This window comes from Apis laboriosa, unplaced genomic scaffold (genome assembly GCF_014066325.1).
Source record: "Apis laboriosa isolate Shangri-la unplaced genomic scaffold, ASM1406632v1 scaffold47_cov149, whole genome shotgun sequence".
NCBI classification, from domain to species: domain Eukaryota; kingdom Metazoa; phylum Arthropoda; class Insecta; order Hymenoptera; family Apidae; genus Apis; species Apis laboriosa.
The window spans coordinates 720,946-744,096 of record NW_025223437.1 but is presented as its reverse complement, the minus strand read 5'-3'; the positions used below and the strand labels follow the sequence as shown (position 1 = coordinate 744,096).

Genomic DNA, 23,151 nt, shown 5'->3' with positions numbered 1-23,151 from the left:
ATATTGTGTACATCGTTATATCTATATATTTAATTTCTTTTATGTTGTTCATTTCTTCAAATGATTTCACAATTTTTACATCTCATATAACAGTCAAAAACAGTTCATTTATAAAATTTAAAAATATGCATATAATTTACATTTCTACTTTTGTGTAATCTACAGGTAAGAACATGGAATTACAGAAGGATAATATACCTAGTACATTTTAGTTCTTATAGAAAAATTAAATACTGAAAATGAATTATACATAATATTTTGTTAGCAAGAAATAATTGTATTCTGTATTTTGACTGTTATGTTCTAATTATTTATAATTTATAAAGCATGAATTCATGTTTATTTAAGTAACAAGTTATGTTTTCAAAATCTCATGTCGCTGTGATTTCATAATTTTCTAATAATCTGTGATATTACATGTAATTTCTTTCTTATCACATATTTTATATTTAGTCACAAACATACCTATATTTAAAAGTCATGCGCTTAGATTTTGTACATCACATTTTGAATGAAATAAACAGGTAATAATAGAACATGTTTCTTATTCATTACTTGTATTAAGTAATATCACGAATCAAATGTTAAATAAAATTTTAAATAAAGTTAATATATGAAATAAATACAATGAAGAAGAACGTATTTCTATATAATTTTGTTTTTATTTGTATTTTATTTGAAAATTTTTGGTATATATATATATATATTCATATAAAACTTATATTAAATTAGAATAAAATAATATAATAACATTACATGGCAAACATTAATATCTTTATAGTTTAAGTATTACCAAAAGAAATATATTGGGTGTCCAAATTCTCCAAATCTACTATCACAGCAGTACAAGTCATATTAAAACGTGGAACAGATATTAATCTAACGATTTGGTTTTCTTCACCTGAAAATTAATTTTTTAATTAATTTTAATCGAAGTAAAAATTAATTTATTTTTTAAAAATATTTTACAATAGTATATTTTACAAACCTTTCCATAGTTTTGTTTCAAATTTATCTGTGTTTCCTATGAAATATATATCTGGACATTTTTTTATAATAAACAAATCTTTTTCATAATATGGAGTAGCTAGTAATGTATCTGGAGCAGTTGGACACATATGCCTCCATAGTAAAGATTTTTCTAGCCATTCGAGAGGTGAAGTATTAGTTTCACCTGTTACTTTTATGATGTCTTCAACTGATTGACCACTAGTACCAATTATTATTCGTCCTTCAATTTTACCAATCCATGGATTTGTAGTACTTTTAAAACTTTCAAATCTACATAAATATAAAATATAAAAATAGAATGAATATATACTTACATATATTATAAATATTTTGTACATAAAATTCAATATATATATAAACCTGGATGATTTAGGTAATAAACAAGGATGAAATGGTTTTTGTGGTAACATAGCATTAGTAGGGTCATGTTCTCCTGGCATCAAGGTAATATTACAACACATTGCTAAATTACTTAAGAATGTATCCACAATCTTTATTATTTCTCCAAGTTTTGTACTAGTATTCATTATATCATTACTTTTTGTGATATTACCTAATAAAAAAATAAATTATATATTATGTATATACATATATAAAATTTTTAGAATAATATGTATGATTTACCTGCTATAATAAGGCGAACAATAGAAGTATTATCCTTTTGTATTGTTGTATTACCAGCCATTCCACATAACCATTCACAAAAGAGAGATATTCCCAAACTTTCATAATTATTGGATAAATCTAATCCAGATACTATTACCAATTTTTTTTGTGATGTATGTTCTTTTAAAGATTCTTTTGGTGCACATCCAGGAAAACACCAATCTTTTACCTAAATATAATAAATTATATTAAAAACATAACATAAAGATAAAATGATAATTATATTTTTAGAATTAAAATATTACCATAAATGTTCCATCACTATTTTCATTGCCTAATATAGCACAAACAACTCCAGTAACAATTTGTTTTAAATTAACTTGATTACCCACTAATTTAATACGTAACATTTCATCTTCTAAAAATGATTGGTCTTTTTCTGAACAATAATTTGATTTAGAACAGGAGACACTAAGTTGATGATCTTCACTAAGTTCTCGTAAAATTGATGGTTTCCATTGCTGATGTTTATATAGTGTACCAATTAGTATACACTGTTGACCTTCTAAATTTTCTAAGTCAGCTAATTTTATAATAGGAATATTTTCTGTGTATGAAAAGAAAAATATAGATGTTATTCATAAACAAATCTTTGCATATATCTTTTATTGTATGAATATCATAACCCTGATAATATATGTTGTTCACAAAAGAAAAGTTAATAACATACCCCATTTAGTTTGGACACGTGGAATTAAAATATCTCTTAATTCAGCAAGTCTAGCAGAATATATATGGGCAAATTGTTTAGAATAATCACTTTTTGTTATTACGAACTTTTCTGAAAGATCTTTATATTGAGCTCGTTTTCTTTCAAATACTTGTGAATTCTCTTTTCCTGATTTTATATATAAATCATTGCATTTTTCTTCACTTTTATAAACCATTTTTAATTAAAAAATATTAAATTTAATGAAATAATTTGTATCTAAATAATTACATATAGTTACCGATACTAGATTACCGCCAAATTTATGTGAAATGGTAATTTTCTTCACTAGCGCCATCGTATAGCCAATATGGGAAATTTAAAATGCATGTAAGTATACATATACATACATGGTATATTTTTACAATATAAATTTTTATATTGAACGAATTTTTTTTATTAATTATAAATAAAATTAATTTGTGCTACAATATTAATTGATTTTTAAATAAATTTTAAATAAACAATTAAAATTTTGAAATAAAAAGAATTAATATATATAATAATAATAATAAATAAGGATAATAAATAGGGAACAGTAAAAAAATACTTGAAACTATATATTTTACTTGTTTTATTATTTCCAAATCTTGCTTAGAACCTGAAGAAATTCTTTCACAATCTAATAATTAATTAATGATAATTAAGTTTAACATTAACGCCTGACAACGACGAAGTAAAGATTATATATCTGTATATATGCATATATATATACATGTATATATATGTATAAATATATATATATATATACATATATATTGTGTATAAGCTAATTCTTGCCCAGACACACGTATTGATATGCAGTTGTTCATTCAATTTTTTTTCTACGGGCATATAAATAAAATCTTATTGCTTAATATTTTTTAAATATATATATATATATATATATGTATGTATGTATATATATGTATAAATATATGTGCATATATATGTATACATATGTATATATATATATATATATATATATACATATATGCGGTATCATTATCATTATATATGATGATATGTTTTTGTAGTCCCAATGATTAATATGCACGTATTTGTGCAAATGCCTCAGCATGAGACATGTTATGGACGGATTGATCCAGATGCAAAATGGACTTTCCGAATAATCAAACGGATCGCACAAATTTTTTTCTTCACCATTTTTTTTCATCACCATTTTGTTTTTTTCCCGTTATTGATATTGAAGTTATAATTGCAGAAAAATTTTCAGCTTGTTACTTTGCAATCGATTTTCGGAATGTCCTCATGTATCCGGCAGTATTTTGACGAGGCCTAAGATTGTCGTTTTAACCTCGTTCGTGAAGAAAGTGACGAAAAAAAAAAAAAAAAAAAAGAGACGCGGCCACTCACGGATCGCTATTTTTTTTTTTCTTTATTTATTCATATATATAATTCATATATATAATTATATATGATATCATATTGAGTCGATCTCGGAGAGGCATCATTCAAAAGCCCCGTCGATATACTGATTATTCATTTTTTCTTTGTTCACTAAATATCAGATTCTTAATTCTGAATTAATTTTATATCGCTACGGTAAAGTTATTATTTTTTTCTTTTTAGATATCACAATAACCTTACACAGAAAGCTGCAACTAATTTATAATTATATTAATATTAATAATAATGTTATTATTATATTGTTATTACTTTATTATAATTAAATATTATTTATTATTATTAATTATTATTATTATTGTTGTTGTTATTTATTATCTACCTCGTAAATACATCGGAATTTTATTTCTTTTTTTTTATTTTCAACGAAAACATCAAAGTAATTCTTATTCGCGATTCCTTTAGGATAATTGCTTCTTCACAAACACATGACTCGTGCATATGCGCAATTTTAATTTCATTTTATCCGATAGCGGATGATGAAATGTTCATTGTTTTATATTTGGCTCAATTAAAATTGAAAAAAGTAAATCATTGTTTGTTTCTTGTTTTTTCTTTCTATCTGATTTTTAAATACGTTCCCATTTTTTTCATCGAGCTACATTATTTAAAGTTGTTCTCTATCGCTTCCTCGATTTCAATCGAGAAATTTTGTTTATCGCGATTTTTCGCAACATCGAGCATTAAAATACATGTCACGACGTTAATCAAGAATAGCAAGATTAAAATGAAATTATATTTAACTTAAATATTTTTTTTAGTTTTAATTTGTTTTTCTATGTTTTTATAAAATTATTTGAAATTGATAGTGTTAGTTAAGAAAATTGTTTTTAATATAAATTTTAAAATATTCATTAGTGTTGTTCAATTCTATTCTCAATTAACGTCTTTTTTTTTTTTTTACATTTTACTTAACATGTGTATACAGACGTCGAATTAAAAATTCATACACGTATTTTAATAGTGTGTGAATTCGTCTGAATAATTTTTATTGTTTAACAAGATACACAATGCTTATTCATGGAAGAAAATGTTACAATATTATGTCTAAGAGATTATTTCGACAATATATTTATATTATATATTATATATTATATATTATATATTATTATAATATATAAAACTTATATTTTGAAATTATTAATCATATAATAATTTATTACTTTTTATAAAATGCAATTAATCTTTCTAAAAAATGATCTAAATATAGTATAAATATATTCCAGATTAAATATTTAAAAAATTTTGCAATTCACGTTTATTTTGAATTCATTATTTTGAACGTAGTTATACTTCATCATATCATTTGAAATAACAATCGTATCGATATTTCGATAAAATATGATGCGTTCAACAATGCATTTGTTCAACAACATATATACGTACAATAATCAGATGTGAAGAACCAGATGCGAGAAATGATCGATTCAAATTATCGTAGAGATGTTTAAGCGACATTGCGAATCGATTGCTAAATCAGAAGCCTTCATTAAAACAATTTCTTCCGTGAATAAGTATCGGCTTATAAACATTATAAACGTATCACAATTCGGGCATCTTCGATTAGAGAATATTTTGTAATACATATAGATATATGTTGTTATTTTTTCTTAAATCACGTTATACATGATAAATATTCGACTAAAGTATAATAATTGTCATTAAATGTCGTTTCTCGATCATTAATTTTCTTGCATCGAATAGTGACGTGAATTTAGATTTTTTTTCTTAACTAAAATTTTATCTTCATAAAATATTGCGTCGAGCTTATAACCTTCATCGTTTCGATACGATGATTCTTAAATTGAAAAGTAAGAATCTTGCAGAATATAAATTTTTAAAGCATTTTCAATTATTTTTGACGTTATTTCTGTATAAACTAATTTTAACAATTAATCGAATCGAAAGTTTATATATAATTAAAATATTTAAAAATTAACACTTAAAAATAATTATCGATATCGATTAAATCAATGATCGATTATTTTTAACATTTTCATTCTATATGTTTTAATATAAAATTCTAATTAACAAATTGTTAAGATATCAAATTTAAATTTAAATTTATTCTTAAATTATTTTTCCGCTCGATTCCTCACTTCTTCTTCTGATGATTTATTTTTCCTATATTCATTTCACTATTCGACAGTGTGAAAGTCTCGTGAAAAATTTTAAATGTTAAGTTTAAATAATCAAGGATTGTACATATATCAGTGGAGTATTACACATTGCGTTGAAAGTTCAAACACTTGAGGCTCGAGAGCGCTCAAAGTTTATTCGATTACTCGAAGTCGATTGAAACACATTTTATCGAATTGTATCGATTTCGAAATTCGAAATTCGAAAAGAATCGAAATTCTATTCGAATAAAATTACTTTCAATTCGTTTCGAGTCGAAAACTCGATTTATCGAACTAATAACGAATAATCAATTATTATTCGGCTATATATAATACTTCAAATTGTTCGATCAATCGAATAACCATGATCAAAAATTCATCTCTATTTCAATTATAATAGTATTTAAATAATCTCGATTTATTCGAATCCGAACGATACATTTAAACTTTTTTAAATTTTTCCCCTACATTTTGTCAATGAATAGAAATAAAATAAAAGAAAGAAAAAATATTTTAATTTACATGTAATAAGTTATAACGATTAATTTTTTATAAAATCGTGTAAATATCCGAAAATTATCGAATAATATACAATTTTTTATTCGATAATATTTGAGCTCATCGTTTTGTTCCAAATAAATCGAGCAAGTTTATTCGAATATTCGATTTTCGATAAAATTGTTCGAATCGAAAATTCGAAATATTTAAATATTTAATTATCTATCCACATGCATATAATGAATGCATACATAAAGCTTGAACGATAGAGATTACTATATACAGACCCTGAAATTTTCTCTGTCATCGAAATATTCCGTATCCTTTATCCCATTTTCTTTCCTTTATTATACTATTATTAGAATTACATACGTATTTCGATGCTAGGTCTGAAAACAGAAAACTAACAGGCAAATAAATGCATGGACAATGCTACGCGATTAGCTTTCCCCTTATATACGGTCAAATAGTGTAGATGCTACTACGTACAATAACATATACAGATTTTTACAGATACAAATTGATAGGTGTCTACTCGAATGAACGACGTTTGATAGATACACGAACAACAATGAAATTTTCTTTTTCATAAATAAATAATTTCCGTTTAAATACGCGTTATTATTACAACAGGTATCTTGTCTTTGGTCTTTGCAAAATCATGAAAATTATAAATAATCAATAAATAAATTAGAAAAAAAAAACGAGATTAAATTCTATACTATTGGACAATAGTTTCCAAACTTGCTATTATACCACGATATTAAAAACAAATATATGAAAATTCGTTCCTTCTTTTTTTTTTTTTATGTGAAAATTTCTTATCGCATATGCGACAACTAATATTTAAATGTAAATTAAAAAAAATATTTTATAATACTAGATCTACGATCTTTTGGATAATTTAACATTGTAATAATTTTTTTTTTAATTCAATCCTTATACGTTCAACAGGCAGCCGAGCATGAGTCATAATATACGATCTCCGTTACTCAATTCTACAGAAATAATTTTACTATCAAAATTCTATGTTATTATGTCAATTTAACGGATTGTTAAAAAAAAAATAGTTGAACAAAAAAAAAAAGATAAATTAATTATTTTATAACGATCCAAAAGGTTTAAAGGTTAAAATGTAGATTTTATTTTTTTCTTTTGTATTTTCATCGATATTAAGAGAATATTAATCGAATAAGACATCGATAGCAAAGCAAGGACTAGATCACCAATGTCAATGTTATTTCAATTTTTTATTTTTTGGATTTCTAATTCCTTATTAAGAAATTTTTCGTATTTTTTTTTAACTTTTTTTCATCGTTAATCATTTTTCTTACGTGAATAATTTGGTTTCGCGCCAAGAAGTCGAACGTTAAACGATCTTTAACACGCAATAGCGATTTGAAATCGCGTTCATTGCGATTCATAAGAGGATGGTAGATAATTAGCGGTAAATTAGTAGAAGAAAAGTAGAGCTTTTTATCGTTCTATCTTGCGAAAACATTGTTGCGAAACGTTCTAATTGTGCAAAATGGCCCCTGATTCTTTTTTCCTTTTCTTTTTAATAAATTTCTTGAACCGAAGAATTACAATTGAAGAAAAGATATTTTAAAATCTATTAAAATCTGCCTCGTTGAACAAATCTTAATCGACCATCATCCTCTGTACAACCGTGAGGCATTAATTTAAGCAAGAATCTAAGAGTTTAAATTAATTTGTTTAAATAAAATGATAAAATAACTCGGTTTTTTTAACGAAAAAAATGCATCCATATTAAAAAAAAAGAAAAAAACAAAACAAAACGTCGTTCGACACGTAGACACCAATTCCACTAATTTCACGCAATTTTTCTTGCGTTTTTTTTACAACCTCCATCTGCTTCGACCCTAATAATAATTTATCACGAATATTATGATAAATATTTTAAACAAGCAACTAAATCTCGAAATTCTTGCATTCATTGTTCTCACACACATTCTCGAGTGCGCTGTTAAATCAGTGCTATTATATTTATTATTCTCTCTCGTATGCGATGTTTCTCTGCTATTATCTCCTTTTTTTCCCTTTCTTTCTTTCTTTCTTTCTTTCTTTTTTTTTCACGATGCGAATTCTCCTCAATTTCATTGTTCAAAACATCGTAGTCATCGTTGTTAATCGATCCTGTCGATCGAGGCTTATGGACGGTATGGAGCCGTCGTCGATAACCACCTCTTTAATCCTAATTAGTCAGAATCAATGTCCACAGAAAACGATCTCGTTGACTCATCGTGGCCGTTCTTTTTTTTTTTTCGTGTAATTATTCGATTTATGCCTAATTAATGAATAACAATAGCGACTTTGTTTACCGTTTTATTACGCAATTTACTTTAACATGTTTCCTCTTTTTTCTTNTTTTTTTTTTTTTTCCTCTTCCTCATAGGAAAGATTCTTCAGATTCTTTACCGTGTGATTTTCCTGTTTTTTTTTTATTTTTTTTTCTAGAAAAAAAATTTTTATACATAGACACGTTATATTATATTACAAGACCAGAGATTGTACATCGAGATCCTTTGTGAAAAAAGATTTTTACCCCACAGATTTTTTTCTGATCCGTGTCAAATATTTCTCAGAAATTCAGTTTTTTTTTTTTTTTTTTTTTTTTTTTNTTTTTTTTTTTTTTTTTTTTTTTTTTCAAATTTTCTATCAATGATCCTTTAATTGAATTGACAAAGGTTCTCCTCATCTGAGATCTTCTTTATCGTTTACAGAGATTCTTTGTTGTTTGAGTGATTTCTTTGTTCAAATGTATTTGAGGATCCTTTTTAGGGATCCTTTTTTTCTCGAGATAGAATCCTCAACGAGTAAAATTTAAATATTTTTTTTTTATCGAATTGAACGATTTTACGAGAGAAAAAAAAAATAATCGACGATTTCCCTATTCGAACGCATATCTAGGATTTTTAACAAATCTCTTTTTAAAATCCTCTTCGAAGCGGCAAATATTTTGAAATATTTTAATTAATTATCTTTCGTAATAATAAAAATGACAAGATAGCTTAACACTTGAATACGATGATACTTTCGTGAATCGGTGTTCCATCAACGTTGATCACGTTGCTTAAGAGCTTATATATCGAAAATCACCACCACGAGCACGTAAAATAGCATCTTTCATTCTTTGGGATTGTTTACGCAGCCTTGACAAATTAATATAAATAGTCGAACCGTTCAGGTACCTATGTGCAAAGAACATCTGATAGCTAGAATGAAATTTCTTTGAATATAATATCTAGTATACATATATATTTTATATATATATATATATATATAATGCCGTCGAAGCAGTCGTTTTTTGAATTTCCTAATTTTTTTTTTTTTTTTTTTTTTTTAATCATTCGAAGAATCTCGATCGATCGATTTAAATCAATGTCGAGATCGATATTGACGGGACAATTTCTTCTCATAGAAATTGTTCTCTTTTCGTTAATTAAATTACCACGAATTGACTATTTTCACATATTGCGGAATCGAATCCGCGGGAATGAACGGAGGATGGAACATTCGTGTATCGTTCGAGAGATTTTTTCTTTCTTTCTTTCTTTCCTTTTTTTTTTCTTCTTCTGAAAATCTCAATCTCAAGGGCGAAATACACTGCTCGATAAAAGATACATACATATTTGGTCAAAAATATATCGCGAACAACACAACACGACGAAAAGTGTTGTTTGTTAATTAAGAAGAAAGTGTATATAAATATTCAATACAATTCAATTCGTCTAATTACGAATAAAATTTTTTTCTTTCTTTTTTTTCACTTGTCTTTTGAAACAAGTTTCGTTAAAAAATTTTCTTTAAATCGGATCGGTTCGTGTCGGTACGAAATTACGTTGGAATGACTCATAGAAAATTATGAAAGCGTTTATAGGCAACGATACCACGCATAAGATACGGAGCGTGGTGATTCCAATTGTGTAGTTAACGCAAAAAATGGTTAGAGAACTCGGAAACAAGGTCGGATAGATGCAATTATGGTTTATGGTCTGGTTATCCATTTACGAGAAAAAAAAAGATATCTTCGTATTTTATACGAGATATGAAAAATATCCAATTGTTAGTTAGTGCATTTTTTTTAATTATTCGAATAAAAAAAAAGGTTGAATTATCTTGAGCAGTGTACTTGTTACTATATCTAACTGATAGAACAAAGTCGATCAAGTATCGATTTTTTGTATATCTCGAAAAAATTACATTAGAGATTAATAAAATTACAAATTTTGCGTGTATAATATACTTGATACAAATCGAGAAAAATTGAATAGTATATATATACGGTATAAATGTAATACGATTTAAACGACTCTGCCCTATCAATCGAGGGATAAAAATTACTTTGACGCAACGTCACTTCCGCTAATCTACGCCAAGCATCACCAGACGGACTGTGTAATAACTAAAACACATAGTACGGAAAGAAGCGCACGCGATTTTTATCTTTAAATCCGTTTTTCGAATAACAACTACGATCGAATAATCTACGATCACACGTTTGAATCGCGAAACGTTCGAAAAATCGACGAGAAAAACATCACGGCGACATTTGTATCCTATACAGATTAAAACATGTTACGTGTTAGCTTTAACACTTTGAAATCTTTCGTAATAATGTATAATAAATATAGCGTTTTAAATTATAACCGACGAGCCTAAAAAAATTTCTGCGAATACTTATACACAATAGCTACGGTCCCTAATTTAATGTGTCGTAATTATACTTTCGGAATGTATGGACTCACCACGACTTTTTTTTTTTTTTTATTCTTTTCTTATTCTTTCTTATTTATCCCCCCTCCCCTACTACTTTACTTTCAACGATAGTAAGATCGAAAACAATAGTCGGTAAGGTAGATCGCGGTCGATCGAAGACAATTTTCGAAAATTTTCGAGAAGCCTCTCTCACTTTCTTTCTTCTCTTTCTCTCTCTCTCTCTTTTTATTCTATTTAGACGAGAATCTACGTCGTCCGAATATATATATATATATATTAGAAAAATGATATGTCTTATTGTACGTGGTCGCGAGATTTTCGCGTTCTTATCACTTTTATTTCGACGTTCCTTGCAATCTAATCGAGTATAGGAAGAAGAATAGCGTGGTCGTGTATTAAAATTCGAAACGAAGATATTCCAAAAAATAGAAACGCAGTTGAGATTAAGTAACTTTAACCTTCCTTTCCATACGTGAAATAGAACGAAACGATGATACAAAATTTTTCAAGAGAATTTAAAAAAAAAAAAAATCTTTAATGAAATCTTGAACGAACACAACTATTTCACGACTGTTCTATACTTCTTCCATCAACAACACTCTTCCTTTCCTTCTCTTCCGAAACTGGGAACTCCTGAAAAATCGCGTGTCATCGTGATCAACTCTCTATTCCAAACTTTTTTCAATTTTTCTCCTCAACATTTTGAACCTTTCAAAATTTAATATAACAGACGATGTACATAGAGTTTAAAAGCTTTTTTCTTTTTTTTCACCATCTTCTCGAATTTTTACCATCTACAAGGCGTGTAAGTTCGTGTTAGCGATTTACGTGGAACAAAACGGTGGAAACTCGTTAGCTCGACACCAAGCTCGAAAGGCCTCCCCATGGACACGTTTCGCTTCAATCTGAACGGTGTCGTCCCCTCTCGAGATATAATATCGTGGACAGAGAGCGAGGTTCGCGCGATCAAAAATAATTTTCTCGGCTTGCTTGGAAAAAAAAAAAAATACCGTTTCGAGACTGGCCTATATTTTCCTTCAAACTAATGCTGATGCGCAACGCAAGGCGTGTAGAGATTTTCGTGGATTTTCAGCGTCGTCTCGTTAGGACGGATTCGGGAATCTATTTTAATTAATCGTGTCTAATAATGTGGCAGGTTCTTCGTTTCCTCTACTTTCATCAATCTGTATATGTATATATATCGCACGATCTCTTCTTTTCCCCCCCTGCCCCTCGTGTTACCTTCCATTCTCGTACTTCGTACTTCTGCGCACACGTCTTGCGCAGAGACATGTTTTTTTCAGATTCTGATCGTATCGAGTATAGCATCGACTATATCACAACACACGGTTCGCGCAGAGCTCGATCGATAATTTTAATTCGCGTGACAACATCGCGTCGCAATGATGACACGATGTCGATCGAAATCGCCCCTTGGCGATCTTTGGACAGATATATTATCGATATCTTTGGTGATTCGTTCGTCTCAATCGTGTCCTCGTTTTCTTTAATCCTCGTAGAGTTCATAGGAGGGGGAGGGAGGGGGGGGAAGGTCATTTCGGACGATACATCGTTAACGTTAAAATTCGTTAAGATTCGATTCGACTCCGTTTCCTCGATTGCTTCGACGATTAAACGAACGATCAAGCAATCTTTTTCCCCTTTCATTTTCTCCCTCGATTTTTGCTCTCTCCTTATGCGTTTCATTCCGAAGCATAACGTAATGCACTCAATTCGTCTCGCGAAAAGTGATTCTCGCTTCGTTCGTGATTTTTTTCCTTCTCCTAACTTTAAATAAACTTTTGAGTCTCTTGTATATTATAATCCCGCATTGTTAGGACGAGATCGCATCCTCGTCGAGAGAAAATGATAGATGATAGGTGAATATACCATCGATTACCACGATTACCACCAGAGTATATTTCATCTATATATTTTTCGGTCGTTTGATGTCTCGTTTCCTTCGTGCGTGAAAAATCGTGATCCAGGATCTATATAAGCTCTCGATCGCACAGATCAGTCTCGTTCAGGTGCTTCCTCGTGATCTATATTGCGTGTTGCTTTTTTTTTTTTTTTCTTTTTCGCGTGTGTATAAGATATACGTTATCTGTTATATACATATATACGTATGTATTGTAAAAAAGAAACGAAAAAGGATTCGGTTAGAATAATGTTCTCTCTAGTGTTCACGGTACAAAATATCTGATTCATCACTTTTGTTAATTTACGTACTTTCTATTTTCATTTTTTTTTTTCCCTTTTCTTTTCTTCTCCTCTTTATTTTTCACTCCCTCCCTTTTTTTTTTTCTATTTCGTCGTTCCTCGTTTACTCGTGATACACACACACACACATACGCACAGACATGCATATATATATATATATTCGTCTCATTTACTTTAATATATATATATATATAGAGCTATCTGTATATATATATATATATACTTTTCATATTTATATCGATTTCTACTAATCCTTACGTGAAATGCCATTCTCTATTAATTGTAAATTGTATAGTAGCGTTATACTGCCTACTGATATGAGTTTTCCTTAGTTCATTTGTGTAAAGCACTTTTTAGATTCGATCGAAACGATTCATCGCGAGCGAGCGAACTCTTATTACCAATAATTTCCATTATAAATCGATCAATCGCATCGATACGCTCAGAATCGACTTTTCTATTTTTTTTTTTTTCTTCTTCTTCTTACTCTCTAATTTCTTTACAGTTTTTTTTTCTATTCGTAATTTTTCGTTGTACCTAATTTTTTTTTCCTTTTTTTTTTTTATTTCATTAATCTTCGTTTCAATCGTTTCGTTCAAAAAAAAAAAAAGATTTATGCAACATTATTCTTTCTCTTGGATACGTAATTATGATAGAAATTTTAATAATTGCATGGCGGATTCCAATTGTACGAGGATACGAGGAAAGAATATATACAATTGGTTGGAGAAACAAAACGTCGATTCTTTTCTTCATTTTATGATTCGCTAATTCTCGCCGCGTGAACATTCCGCGTTGCGTTCCTCTCTTGCCCTACTTTCCTTTAGTTCTCTCTCGTTGTCTTTTGTCGGCGACGAGGTCGATCACGATTCCATCGATTCGTTTTTTTTTTTTTTGGACTTATCAGATCGATTATAGAGATTAGAATAACATACGATGATGAAAGTATCAGCAGTGTTTTTCGAATGATAGTTAGAGATGATAGTTTTCTCAAAAACGTACTCTCTACAGAATTTCGATAAAAAAATCATGCTCTCGAGTTGAAAAAAAATTTAATTATAAGTTGTAATTACGCTTCGATTATAATTTCAATAACTTCGTCCGCGATCCACTTTCAACGGATTCAAGATTCTCGTCGAGAAGAGGAATAGAGTCGAAAAACGAACCGATGGAACGCGACGAAGGTGTTGAGTAATTAAATAGATGGAGCAAGCGATACGTGTAAAGTAGCTGGGGTCGGATCGAAAAATCGTGTCGCCACAATCGCGACTACGAGCACGCTTCTGAACATCCATCCATTCCTTCCTCGTTTTTATATTTCCCTTTCCGATTTTCCTTCGTTTCCTTTTTTCCTTTGGTCTCCTTTCAGCTTCATCGGTGTAAATATTATCTTTTTTTTTATCGTCGTTTTCATACAAAAGTAGCAAAAAGCTTGGCCGCGAGTGCCGAAGGATTATTCTTTTTTTTTATTTTTTTTTTTCATCGCCACGATATTTCCCTCACGAGGCGTGTTATCGTCGCGACATATTTTTCTCTCTCTCTTTTTCTTTCTCTTTTCTTTTTCCCTTTTTTCGTTCGATTCAAATCGAGTGAGCTTTTCGAATGAAAATTTATCGAATAAGAAAAATCGTGTCGGCGCGCGATAATAACGATCGATACGCTCGATATTATCATATATATTCATTTCCTTTTTTCTGGTTTCTCTCTTTCTTTTTTTTCTTTCCTTCTTTCTTTCTTCCCTTCCTTTTTTTTATTCACGTCACGTTTCACGCGTTGTATACACTCTTTTTGCACGGGGACCGAATCGATAGAATTCGCGATCGAGTCGGTCTAAATTAGCTAGAAATTGTCTCGCTTTTAAACACAATCACACTGTACGATTATACATTTAGAATACACGCATGCGCAGCAAACACGTCCATTCTATCTCTACCTTGGGCAGTACAACTATTGTTTTTATATTGTAAAATGATATGTTACGTTAAGGTCAAGCGAATACGTTGCCCTGGGAAAGGCATTCGAGAGCCTTCGTTTCCTTTTTTTTTTTTTTTTTTTATTTTTTTTTTTCCTTCCTTCTCTTCGCGTCACGGTAGTCACGGTTCACGATTTAGTTAGAATATATATACGCTCGATTGGATAATAATCTGCGGATCTAATGAAATCTGATGAAGATTCGAAAAAAAAAAAAAGATCGGTGACGGCGAAAAAAAAATAAAAAGTCGAAGAAGAAGACGAAGAATATTTTAGAAAAAGATTTCTCAGGAATCGAGGAATTCGATTTTCCATTTTTTTCATTGGTTCTTCTTCTTTTTTTTTTTTGTATCAAAAGAACAAATCAATTTATCAAGGATCATCAAACTAGCGAATAAATAATTGTTGCAAATAAATCGTTTCGTTATTTTTTTTCTCTCATTTTTCGTCGTCGCTCTCTCCGAATTCGCAAATGTAAGGCCTCGCATGGGTTTTACAATTTAGGCTATACTTTCCGCCGTTTTCGAAGATCACACACAGATGTGTACACCTTTTGTTTTACTCTCTTCAAAAAATCGCGACTCTTCAAGAAGGGAACGTTGAATTGACCTAACTTTTCTTTTCCTTCGAAACCACGTCTCTCTGTTATCAATGTGTGTACAAACAATTCCCACCCCCCCTTTTTTTTTAATAAATATATATGTGTGTATATATATATTATACCTATACGTACAGTCCAAGACACACTTAAGAGAGGATCCGAGGAGTTCGATAAAATTTTTATTCTCTATATATCGACTTATACGAGGAAAAAAAATTTATTCAGTCACCATCTATGACGAATATTACGATACTCTAACGAGTCAGAAATTCGGTGATATGTTCGTGGATCGACATGTTCACGGATTCAAGCGGAATTTACACACTTTTATTTTTATTCTTTTTTTTTTTTTTAATTTTTTTATTTATACTAACGATCAATTGGAAAGCGTTTATCAAAGTCATCATCCTATTAAGAGTCGATTTTTGTCCGATTTCGAGAGGATTCTTATTTTTTAGGATAATTGTTCGTGAAATTCTGAGATCTCTTTTTAAAAGAATTATATTAATTTTTTTTTTTATATTTTAGAATTGATAAAGATTTATCTTAAGTGATATATATGGTGCATTAATTAATCTTTTAATAAATAGAGAATTGATTTGTGCATAAAAATTAAATTTCTTCTGTGAAAAAATTTTGTTGATTTATCTATGAATCTCTTTATTTCTTTTATTATTATACTTGTAATAAAAATATTAAAAACATGTATTTGTTGCAAGAAAGGATTAACCCGTCTTCTATCGAATTATTTTCTTTCTTTCATAAAGGCAAAGATTTTAATTTTATTTTTAATAAAAATGGGAATGTAATCGAAACTTAAAAACTTCGTAATTTTTTTAAACTTTCGAAACTTAAATACAGAATAATTTTTATTTAAAAAATGTTGTGAGGAATCACTATAGTTCATATGAATCAAAGAATAAAACAAATTTTTTTACTATTGTTTAAATTTCGAGAATCTCAATTTCTCGTAAAATTTTGAATTGAAGAATCAAGTTTCGATCGATCTTCTTTAGGATAGACGACTCCAAACGCCTTCCAAGATAATTATCTACTTTCAAATAGCCTGCTCGGCAAGCCCTTAACAATCTAACGATATGTATCAGAAGAGTGACAACCCTGAAATCTCGTCTTACCTCCGTTTCTTTGTCTCTTTCTCTCTCTCTCTCTCTTTCTCTTCCTCTATACGTTTATCTTCTTTCATCTTCTATTCAGCGACATACTTTCTTCTTTCTTTTTTTCTTTCTTTCTTATTAAATTAAAACCAATCTCGCGGTCAATCGTTGAAAATTTTTACAATCGGCTCGAGCCGATATTGCAAAAATCGTTCCACATTCATCGTGTATGCCTCGCGATCGGTGACACACTTCTTTCGAAAACGAGATCTCGTTGCCCGACGAGCCGAGTTTACCGCTTTTCATCGTCAAGGGACATCTCGTCTCGCTCTGAATTTCGTGACGGTCCAGTTCCCCGGAAACAGACCGACCAACTTCCTCTTTCAGGTCACACGGATTTTTGTTTCACGGCAAGAAAGATAGTAAGAAGTCTGCTTTCGTTTCACTTGAATCTTTAAACAACGACACACCACGTGAATTGAGGAGTTGAGAAAAGAAGAAAATTTGGTCGTGAATGTGATGATGCTTACTTTGGAATGGTTTAAATTAGAATAAGAATTATTCGATTCAATAGTAGTAAATTTTAAATTTCAATAGATATGGTATTGAAAAATGTTGAACAAAAAGATATTTAAATAACCTCTTCAGAAATTGATACATATATGTACGTTTTTCTTAAAATTAAAATTATTTTAATTAAATAATAAAAAGAAAAAAATAAGTTCTATCGAAGAATTCCTCACTACAAAATCTTTTAATAATAAAAACTCGAAACATCGATAACATTTTATTTTACTCAATAATCATTGTTTTGAAATGTTACGTTTGATGTCTTATGGCATCCCTAAAGAGGTTAACCGTTCACAAATACGTTAAAAAACACACGATTCATTGATCGAAATATTTGTTTATAAGGAACGATGATCGGGCAACGAGACTTCGATTCACTTTACGAAACATATTTTTACTTTTAAGAATACCACAATGAAAGAGTTAATTATTTAAAGAAAAAAAAAAGAAACGAAATTCACATCTAATCGCACATAAAGATAAACTTCAGAAATACGCTAACAAGTTCTATGTAATGCCTAGAACATAATCGCCACCTGTGCGCACGAAACGATGCGCACAACGCGCACTCTGTTTTCCTTCCCCTCACTGCGTTTTTCTCTCCTTCTCGACTCACGTTTTCCTCTCCTTCTCGACTCACGTTTTCATGAAAATAGAAAAATAAAGGAGCGTGCTCATGGACGAGGGCAATTACGACGAGACTGCCACATGTCGCTGACGAAACGTGTCTTTCGAACGTATCAATCGTAAAATTAACCGTTTCTCTTGTTGATATATGACTTTTTACCCACTACTTTTTTTTTTATCCTTTCGTCACAATATCTCGCCTTTCAACGTACACACACGGTTGACATATACGCACAGGCACACATATTCTCTACTATATTCTTAATCACTTAATCACCACTCGTCACTATTAATTGCGGATGCGTATAATAAATGCCCAGTGGTTGTTCGATGAGGATCATATTTATTTACCAGCACGAGGATTGAACTCTTGAACTCTGAGAGAATAAGCTGTCGATCGACTCTATCGGAGAATCCGCTCGATTTGACGTGGAAATCCGAGGAATTTATGAGAAAAATATTCGATTCTTTCTGTCTATGAGAAAAGTATTTTTTCTTTCCTTTTTTTCGATCACCGTTGAAGAATTTCTCTCTCTCTCTCTCTCTCTCTGTCTCTTTCTCTTCGGTGTATTTTTTTGCACAATTTTTCTTCTCCTTCTTTTCTAGCTTCTTACGCCGTAGAATTCACACCGTAGATTCTATCAACGGGATAATCGTCGAGCAGAGATTAAATATTTATAAATTAGAGGAACACGCGTCGATGCGGCAGCTCTCTGTCCTTCGAGGAAAAGGTTGTAAGTAGAAAACGACGAGGCGATAGAAAACTATCAGGCAGGCTCGAACAGCTTTTCGGAATTAGTTTTTTTTTTTTTTAGAGTTTAGTTTGAAGAAGCGTCTCCTGGATTGAGTTATTTTTTGTTTTTTTCTTTTTTTCTTTTTTTCAGGACTGCGACTATATATATATATATACTCATCTCCTTTGTTTCTCCTCCTATCTTTTTTTTTTTTCCGTTTTCTTCTTTTCTTTTCAACGCAAACTCGATGCGCGATTATCCCACGTTATCGCCACGCATGCACGCGTGTATAAATAATAACGTGGATCCCACGGGAGAAGGGGGGAGAGTTCGACGAGTTTGAAATCGGGACGAGACGAATAATACACGGTATATACGAATTACAGCATGACTCGACCAACGGGAAGGCACTTGGGCAAATTACGTGCCGAGTTGGCCGTCGTATCTAGCACGCAGGGCACACACCATCTTCGGTATCCTCGATTTTTCTCTGTCTATTTCGCGCCACTACTAAAGACAGATCGTTTAAAAGTTACTTCTTTTTTTTTTTTTTTTTTTTTTTTCTTTTCCCCCTTTATTACGAGAAAACTTTAACTTTCTTCCCTCTCTACTGCTTAATCCTATGATATGTTCGCATTCGTTATGTATATATATAAGATTATTATTACGTAAATTAACACGCATTAATTTCTCCTATCGATCATTCATTCACTAATCTCACTTTCGTTTCTTCACGTTTTCTCCGTTTAGATCTCATTCGCGCGTCTCTCGTTTGCACAACTTTCGTTTATCGCTATACACATGCGCACATGCAGACACTCGTCTAGGATATTAGACTCTCTCTCTCCTTAACAAGATACATAATTAAATGTATATATATATATATATATATACATGTACATATACATATATTTATATATATATATATATGCTCGCCGTTTTGCGACGCGCCAATGATAAAACATAAATACACGCTTCTTAGGGCACCTTTGGTATTAAGCTTGATGTATTCGTCTTCGTCTCTTTTGTATCTCTATATTATGCAATTTCGTCTACGAGCCTCCGCGCTTGTCTTCGCATTTTTTTTTTCTTTTCTCTTCTTTTCCTTTTCTTTCATTCGAATCCACGTGGATCGAGAGAGGTGCACGCGAGTTTACGTGCCTTAGAGGCAACGCCTTCGTCGAATTGTCCCGGAATTAAATGGGCGCCAGTTCGAGTACATAATCGGTGATTACGAAATGTGAAAAATGACAAATGCATCGTGAATGTTGTATCCATTAGTCATAGAGTCATTTTTTTTTTCTTCTAGCGTTTCGTAGAGAGATCGTAATTTCGATATTTTTAAGATCGATTTTAAGATCTGTTAACCGGGGAGGGCAGAGTTGGAATCATTCGGTTTCTAGAAATTTGTATAATTATGAAATATATAATTCGGTTTATACTTTCAAAGTGTTTATACTTTCAAATGCGAATCGGCTTACTTTTTCTTTTTCTTTTTTTTTTTCTTTTTTTCATTTTTATTCTTCTCATATCACTTTGCTTCGACTCCATGCCTCACGATTATTATTATTATTATTATTATTATTATTAATATTATTTTTCTCTTCAACTATTTATTTATGCTTTATATCGACGTAATTACTTACACACCACTTATGCATTCGTCTCCTTCGCATTTTGGATGTTTCTTTTTTTCTTTTCTCTCTCTCTCTCTCTTTCTCCAAAGTTTCTCTTTCGCACGAATACGTAACGTGGTCCTCCAGTTTACAAATTGAAAACGAAATCTTATTTACCTCTATTTCGACACATTGTTTCTATTTCAATAGAATCAATAACATCTATCACAAGTATGGACGAATATCGTAAGTCAAAGAGTTAAAACAATACTTATTCGTTTCCCCTATACAATTAAACATTCATCATTCCTTCTATCTTAAGCTTAAGCCACTTTTCACTTTCATTATCCTCTTAAAAAACTAAAATATATATTCTTTCTCTATACTTTCCTTCGCTTCCTTATCACTTATCACCTCTCGTCCAAAACACCATAAAATAGAAATTCATCTGCTCAACCAGTTCGACGAGCTCGAAAAATCGAAGTAGCTTCGCGGTTTTATTATTTAGTTCGTTCGTTCGTTCGTTTTTTTTTTTCCCCCCTAACAAACAGCCCGGTTAACAGATTAAAAAAGGACCATATTTTTTCTTTTTTACCCAACGACGACTCTTCTGTCTTTTCGGGAGATCATCGTCGCACGTGTGTCGACCCCCGAAAATATTCTCAATACCCTTTTTTCCTCCTCTCGAAAACAGCGCGGGGCTCGATTTTCCTAAAAGAATCTTCCGCGACTTGCGGTCTCTGTGTGTTCCTCCGTGTACGTGTGAACAAGTATTACGTTATATGCGTGCGCGTGTGACTTCTTCAACAGTGCCGTCTCCTCCTGCTTTTATATTTCTCTTCCCTCTGTATGTATGTATGTATGTATGCATATATGTATGTATGTGTACGTGTGTTATATACACTATCGACCAAAAGTTTTGAAAAGTTGATGTTATAGATAAGTTATAAATTAGATATCTCAAAATTTTCTATTATTTCTCAACTTTAAAGGATTTTCCGCACTGGGAATAATTTTTTTCTTTCTTTTTTTTTTTTTTTTTTTCAAATTCTCGAATTCTATGTATATATACATTATATCGATCGAAAAGTTTGGAAATTGATGTTATAGATAAATTAAAGTTATTTTAAATTTTCTATTGTTTTTTTTTTTTAACTTCAAAGAATTTTGAAAGCACCGTAATAATTTTCGCTTTCTCTTTTTTTTCAAGTTCTTTTCGAATTGGGAACGTAATTGGTGTTTCTCTACTTTTGGACGCTGGTGTAGTACGAAAGAAAATGATGTCACTGGTGTCGAAATCGCGGCGTGCAATATCGCCTCCGCGTGAAAATCGCGCCGAGGTGTCGCGACGAGTTCACAATCGACACGTGTGTATATCTGTGTGTGTGTATGTATGTGTCTGTGTAATCCTTTCCTTCATGTATTCTCCTCTTCTTTCTCATCTTTCTTTCTCCTTTCTTCATTTTTTTTTCTTTTTGTTTTCGTTTTTTCTTTTTTTTACGTTTTTTTTCTTTTTTTTTTTCTTTTTTTTTCGTGTCTCTCGCTTCGTCGTCGTCGTTGATCGCAATCAAGACTCGGTGGAAAATAAATAGACAAGATAGTACACGGCTAATCGAAATAGATCGATAAGTTAAGTCGTTAAAAAATATATATACCTAGGAATATCATATATACGCGATTATTTTTGGGCCCCCCGCGAGTCGCGAATCTAAAACGCCGTTGCTCCGCGCGATTTTATAAGAATTCTTCTTTTTTTTTTTTCCTTTTTTTTTATATTTTTTTTCTATTTTCATATATTTTTTTCCTATTCCCTCTTCTCGATTAAAACTCCTCCCTACATTGTGGTGCTGCTTTCGCGAGACAAGGCTGAACAACCATACACACTTCGACTTGTCCCGTTTCTCGAAATTTTCCTGATCTATCACATCCTTATTTTCTTCCTGTGTATCTGTCTCTCTGTCTCTCTCTCTCTCTCTCTCTCTCTCTCTCTCTCTCTCTCTTTCTCGCATACGTGAAATGCTTTAGTTTCTCTTCGTTTTTTTTTTCCTTACGTGCTTTCTTTCCTTTTCCCCTTCTTCGTGATCCCACCCCCGATCGCTCGAATCGTTTCAAATTTCCCGCGGTTACTTGCCGCGCCGCCATCTTGGATCCTCGATTCCTTCGCAGAAGCGTGGATTTCTCGAGCGTGGACTCGAGAATCGAATTTTTCTCGCTCTGGAAACACGGATGCGCTCCACGCCGATCTTCAATTTATCCACACTTTCTTTCTTTCTTTCTTTTTTTTCTTTCTTTCTTTCTTTCTTTCTTTCTTTTATAGATCGCGAAAACAATCGGGTTCCAACATCCGTCCTCGTATTGCCGATTTCCGGGGTGTGAGCACGCACGGTCGTTCCCTCGTTCCCTCGTTCTTACATGCCGTTGATGTCGATCTTAAGGTTGCCCGTTTTCTTCTCTCTTTGATCCCTGCAATCATCATTGGAATTCGATTAAAATATGTAAAAGTGGAACAAGCGTAAAGGAAGGAAGAAAAGATCAAATTAATA

The 23,151-nt window shown here is 31.0% G+C and overlaps 2 protein-coding genes across 2 annotated transcripts in view; both read right to left on the bottom strand.

The window, feature by feature from the left end:
* Positions 1-698: 698 nt before the first annotated feature.
* LOC122716629 (DNA polymerase delta subunit 2-like) lies at positions 699-2,637 on the bottom strand. Its single transcript, XM_043939898.1, has 6 exons — positions 2,348-2,637; positions 1,923-2,224; positions 1,636-1,846; positions 1,372-1,564; positions 989-1,281; positions 699-901 (listed from the first exon to the last, which is right to left on the bottom strand). Exons 1-6 carry the CDS (start codon positions 2,562-2,564, stop codon positions 783-785), a joined length of 1,335 nt encoding a protein of 444 aa, XP_043795833.1. The 5' UTR covers positions 2,565-2,637; the 3' UTR covers positions 699-782.
* A 3,208-nt stretch (positions 2,638-5,845) lies between these two features.
* LOC122716649 overlaps positions 5,846-23,151 on the bottom strand; it is a 184,335-nt gene continuing 167,029 nt past the window's right edge. Inside the window, exon 8 of the mRNA XM_043939925.1 lies at positions 5,846-23,071. Coding sequence (XP_043795860.1) covers positions 23,039-23,071 — 33 coding nt within the window. The 3' untranslated portion in view covers positions 5,846-23,038. The remainder of the gene's footprint in view (positions 23,072-23,151) is intronic.